General features: G+C 24.6%; 1 protein-coding gene across 1 annotated transcript; it reads right to left on the bottom strand.

The window, feature by feature from the left end:
* Nucleotides 1-1,839: 1,839 nt before the first annotated feature.
* LOC132942945 (aminoacyl tRNA synthase complex-interacting multifunctional protein 1) lies at nucleotides 1,840-4,862 on the bottom strand. Its single transcript, XM_061011663.1, has 5 exons — nucleotides 4,621-4,862; nucleotides 4,143-4,280; nucleotides 2,770-2,929; nucleotides 2,504-2,655; nucleotides 1,840-2,323 (listed from the first exon to the last, which is right to left on the bottom strand). The coding sequence occupies exons 1-5, from the start codon at nucleotides 4,681-4,683 to the stop codon at nucleotides 1,964-1,966; spliced, it is 873 nt and encodes a 290-aa protein (XP_060867646.1). The 5' UTR covers nucleotides 4,684-4,862; the 3' UTR covers nucleotides 1,840-1,963.
* Nucleotides 4,863-6,000: the final 1,138 nt, after the last annotated feature.

Genomic DNA, 6,000 nt, shown 5'->3' with positions numbered 1-6,000 from the left:
CCTACATCACATAACATTATTGTATATAATATTTTATTGATATAAAATCGGACCTACAAGTTGTTTGAGTTATTTAGACTGCTAAGATACAGGCACACGTGCATCATTTTATTGTAGGTATTATCTAGTGGCTAATTATTATAAATATTATTTAGTTGTTACACAGTGTAGTATAACATTGGCAATCGAACTGATATTGAAAACGTTTTAACTGACATCTCTTATACAATAAGATATCGATAACTTACGATTTTTTTTTATTACTATTTTTACTTAATTTAACTGAACAAATTATCAATCTTTATTATTTTTTATTATTTATTATTATTATAATATAATTTAATTTTAAATTATTATTCTTTTATTGTATTGTGACAAATTTTTAAAATGTATTTAAAAATTATAAAATGTTCAATTTTTATAGCTAAGGATTGAAAATTTAAAACAACGATTCTTATAAATAGTTCATACTGTAACCAAACAATGTGAACAATATATAAATACACTACATAACAATATACATTAAGTTAAAATTTGGAAGAAACTATACTTATTGTAAAACGAATTTATAATATGAATATAAATGATTATTATTGTTAATAAGATTTTTTCTTATATATTTTCAAACTTACTTTTATATTGACGATTATAGTAGCTAAGGTATAGTTAAAATTAATATTAAAAATATTTAAAAAATGTGAATAATATGACATAAATACATAATATAGTAAAATACAAAAATTTGGTTTTAATTTTCATGGTTTTTTTCCTTTGGTTTTTTATTTTTTTTATATTTATATAATATGTTAAATATATTAGTAATATCATAGGCTGACTGACCATATTTTGTTATTCCAAGTGCTTTTGAAAACTACTTTAAATTTTGACCTCCCCAAAACACCAAGTACATTCACTTTCCCACCGGAAAAGATACTCAAGTGGTAAATCCAAAAATTGTGGGCACAAAAAATAACTAAAACACACGGTATTGTAAAAAGTAAAATCAATATATTCATCGCTCAGCTCAGAATCTAGAATTATAAGCAACAATACATATTATTATACACATATTTTATCAGCAAACAGTTTTATACTGTAATACTTTTGAAAGAGATTTACTTTTTCTTGAAAAGTTGTCAATTGTATGTTCAATATCAATGATTACAACTGGTTCACAAATTATTGTCAACGGTCTTCACTCATTGTTGTTTTTATTTTAGTCTTAACAAGTATCCATTTTGAAAACAACCTCTCTGTTGAAACACTTATCACAGGCAGTATTGGGACAAAATATGCTATTCTCAATGTCTAAATATCCAACGTATAAAATAACCAATGTATAGGACAAAATATCCAAGTAGAAAATAATTATAAAAACATATTTAAAAAGAGAATATTAATAAAAAACACATTAATTTTTAATTGCAGTATAAATTTGAGATATTAGTTCATTATCTCTATTAAACAGTATTTGTCCTATACAATTATTAATACATTGTCTTGTATAATCAAATAATAAAAAAAAATTGTTCATAATATAAATATTTTAGATTCTGAGCGCTCTGCTTCAAATGCTTTGATGAATATATTGATTTTCCAATGATCTGTTTTTTTAATTTTTTTATTTTTGTGTCTATAGTCACTGTTTGGGGCAGTAACACTGCTGTGATTTTCTTCAGGTAATTGAAGATTACCGTTTATATTAATTATATTTTAGCATCCATAAGGACATTTGAATTTTAGTTTTTATAATTTTCCTAAAAAATGCATGGGTTTAATTATATCAAATAATTTAGATCAATAAAAATGTTAAAATAGTATAAATTAAATTACACAAACTAATGTGATTGATACATTTATTCAACAAAAACAAATACAATACTAAATATATTAGTTATAATGATGCAATGTAAAATAAATATATTATATTATTGCTTTGTTTTTATGTTGAGGAAATATTTAATTATTTAATTTTAATATTTTTTAAAGATTTTGCCAAAACAGCTCCTTTATCAGCTACAGTCCAAGGAATGCCTTTATAAGTAGCTTGAAAGTTTTCATCTGTTTTCAAATCCTGTGCAATTTCTTCAAATACTTTCAATACCTTATCTGGAGATCTTGTATATCCATCTACGTTTATATAATCTCCTGGCACTGAACCTGGAGGTGGTTCCAGTATTTCAACATTTTCTGGCGAGCTAGCACACATTACCATTGCCTCAGATAAAACACCTCTAATTTTAGAAGGTTTTAAATTGCACAATAACACAACCATGCGATTAGACATTGCTTCCAATGGAACAAACTTCACTAATCCACTTACCTAGAAGCAATATAAAACTAGTAAAATATAAGTTTTTTTTTTAAAAAATAAAGTACATTTCTATAGGATATCTCAGAAAATATACTAAATATACTTCAGAAATTAATTATTGTTATTAAATTTCATCTGATATGAATTTAAAAATAAATCACTAATAATATTTATATACAATATACATACAACATTTCTTGGTTTTTCTTCCCCCACATCTATAGTTTCTACATAGAGAGCATCAGCATTAGGATGTTTGGAAGCACTTAAAATTTTAGCAACACGTAAATCTAGTCTACCAAAATCTACTGGTGTGGTAATGGAAGTCTTTGCAGGAACAGCTAAAATATATTGTATTATATCAGTATATAATTACTTAATAATTATTTCATATTTCTAATTAAATATCAATAATATACAGTCTAATAAGTCTCTAAATGTATTGTTTCTCATACCTGGATTATTTTTTTTTTGTTTCTTTTCAGTTTTAAAAGTTTGATTGTTCTTCTTAACATCAATATTATCACTGCATTTATCATTTTCAATTGTTTTCACAGTTGAAGTGTCTTCTTTCTTAACATTATCAATATAACTCTTTACTTCTATTTCAATGTCCTGTATGCAAATCAAATTAATAAAATATGTCTTATTTTATATTTAACAATTCTAATTATTAATTAATAAAATAAATAAATATATTTTAATCCACTTAATAACTCTATTGCAACTAAATTCATAGACAGCATTATGGCCAGTCCTAAAGAAAAGGTGGGGATTCCCACTGGGCACAGAAATTTGGGACTACTCAATATTTTTAAACTAAAGAAACAATAAAATTAAACAGTGGTGGCGAACTAAAAATTTTCCAGAGGCAAGTTACAAATATCCCAAGTATTAATGCATAATAATGTATTAATATATTATAGCTAATTATATTTCAGATCGTTATTGACTACCTATTGAGAATATCATATTACATTTACTAGGGAACCCACCGGCTACCACCCACCCATCTATTTAAGAAAAATCATTTTTTTATCATATAAATTTAAATTTATATATTTTTTTTTACTCATTAGTTATTTTTTTCTATAGTTAAAGTGGTTTCACTTGCAACAATATTGTTGTTTTATTGGAATCATTATTATCATCATAAATAATTAATTAAGCACAGTTAACCAATATAGTAGGGTATACTATATAGTTTATTATTTATTTATTAGTTAGATAAGAATATTATAAATTAAAATGTATAACATATATAATAATTAGGTTATGGTAGTAACGCCAAACACATGCTTCAGGTAGTTCAATTAAACTGCCTTAAAAATTGGGTGGGTGGGTAAAATAATAAGGTATATACTTCCTGGTCTTCCTGCTATAATTGTATTAAACGCAGGAATGTTATTAAATTAGTTAAGCCAGTTGCTCAGTCATTTGAAGGGGTGGGTAGGTCAAATAAACCATTTGAACTAGCAGTTTTAATTTGATTTGGCGCCACTGGGTTGTGAGAATTTTGAAACAAGTCAAAAGCTCTAAAAAGCATCTTAAATAGGTATTATAAATTAACAATTTAAACTAATTTAGTAACAAAATAGTTATAATAATATAATATATAATATAATATTATAATATTTATATATTATTATTATATTACTATCATAAAAATAGCTGTGTAAAACAAAGTAGTTATTTAGAGGGATCATCATTTAAGGATTTTATTCTTTGATATTTGTAAATTATAGTTTATTATTGCCAGTTGTAAAGATGTTAAATCAAGTTAATGAAACGGGTTCTACAGTACAAAATGATTAGGTATTTAACTTACATTTCCGGTTTGAATCTTTTGCTTTTTAAGTTTTGCTAATTCTGCTTCAACTTGAGCTTTCAATGATTCTTGTTCGAATTTAAGACGTTCAATATCTTGATTGTAGTTATTGGCAAGATCATTTTGAAGTCGTTTTAACTATAATAAGTGCATAAATTCGTTAAAATTAAAGATAAATAAATACAATTTTAAACATATTTTTATTTGTCTTGAATTTAGGTACAATGTTTTTATTGCAATTGTAACAAAGTTAAGAAAAACTTCAATTTATATCCATAAAATAAACAACAATATAAGTTTAAAAAAACTAATATTTAGGTACTATGTCATAATATAATTGAGAAAAAAAAAGTTTTTTTCAAATATTAATGAATTTAAATGAATGGGTATTTTATTTCTTTTAATATAAAGTTTCAAGAAGAAGTAGAAAAATAACTAATAAGTTAATGAGAAGAAACTAATATAAATAGTACTTTACCGTATCTAATAGCTTTGCATGAAAAATTTTTATGGTGTTTAATTGTTTTCTTGCAACATTCATGTTTATGGGTTGTAATGGGAAGACTATTTAGATTTTTATTGTGATATAATTATAAAAATTAAACAAAACAACTATTTTAAATCTCAAAATATTCTACTGATAGGTAATTAAAAGGTAGAAAAAACAATAATGTCGACTGGCGACTGCTGTGTTAAAAACTAAAATCCAAAACCCGTGAAGCATGTAGATAACACATGTAGATAACACACTAACACATAATTATCATTATTCAAGGTGGATATCCACTTTATTATTATCACAGAACAATTATTATTATTATTATTAGATTTTTGATAAGAAGGTTAAGAAAATTCAGCATTTTTAGTTGCCTATATTCAACTAGTAAGGAGTACAACAATAAATATTATGTTATTTTTAGTTGTACCTCTTATACAGCACGCATGATTCAAGATTCTAGAAAAGAAAATAATATTAATAATTACTCACAAAAATATGAATAAAATTAAAAAATATTATTGTTAACATGTAATATACCTATACGTGTTAAATGTTAATATACAAATTTTAAACAATTGCTCCTAATAATGACGCGTTTTGTTTCAAAAACTTCGACACCTTATGTGTCCGTCTATATTTATAACATATATTTTATCAATGGCTAATGGCTGTTATCAGTTCGTCAGTACATAATACATATTTACCATATTATAGTATCTAGGACTCTTTAAAGGACATCCAACGTTGTATATATTATTATTGTGTTAATAAAAGATGCTACATGGGGTTCAAGCAATGTGCAAAAAGACCAAACTTTTTTTAACTTTATTTTTAATTATTTATTATAATCTGAATTGTTGACTTTAAAATTTAAATGCTGTATAATTTACATACGAGTGCTTAAATTAAATATTTGTGTTTGTAGTAACTTATAATTAGAAAGAAAATATTTTGAATTAGTTAATATGTTTACAATGAATACTGGACTAATTACCGTTTAAAAATGTCTAACATAAGTGTGTATTTATAAAGTACCTGAACATAAAAATACTTAAAGTAACAAAATCACCTCTTTCCATGATTTAATATTTTTAATAGCTTGGATTGAGTTTCTCACACTATTTAAATGTGTAGCGAGTTCTTCCAAAGAACCTTGTAATTTATTTTTGACATTGAATGTTGTACATTTTCCTGTAGCATTTTCTCTATGCTGGACAGGATAGTCTACCATAAGGCATAAACTCTAGTAAAGTTGCTGAGAAGGTATTTCGACTTTCTTGCCTTTTTATTCTGAGTGGCCTATAGATGTAGTTATTATTAAATATTAAATAATGTTTATTTTACTGATTAAACCTACCA

The sequence above is a fragment of the Metopolophium dirhodum genome, chromosome 4, assembly GCF_019925205.1.
Source record: "Metopolophium dirhodum isolate CAU chromosome 4, ASM1992520v1, whole genome shotgun sequence".
Taxonomy (NCBI): Eukaryota; Metazoa; Arthropoda; class Insecta; order Hemiptera; family Aphididae; genus Metopolophium; species Metopolophium dirhodum.
The sequence above is the reverse complement of the archived record's forward strand: the minus strand, read 5'-3'. Positions and strand labels throughout refer to the sequence as shown.

Coding starts and splice junctions, on each gene's coding strand:
- LOC132942945 (XM_061011663.1), bottom strand. CDS start 4,683: ATGAATGTTGCAAGAAAACAATTAAACACCATAAAAATTTTTCATGCA. Junction 4,281..4,620: donor ATGCAAAGCTATTAGATACG/GTAAAGTACTAT, acceptor CACTTATTATAG/TTAAAACGACTTCAAAATGA. Junction 2,656..2,769: donor ACAAAAAAAAAATAATCCAG/GTATGAGAAACA, acceptor AATATATTTTAG/CTGTTCCTGCAAAGACTTCC.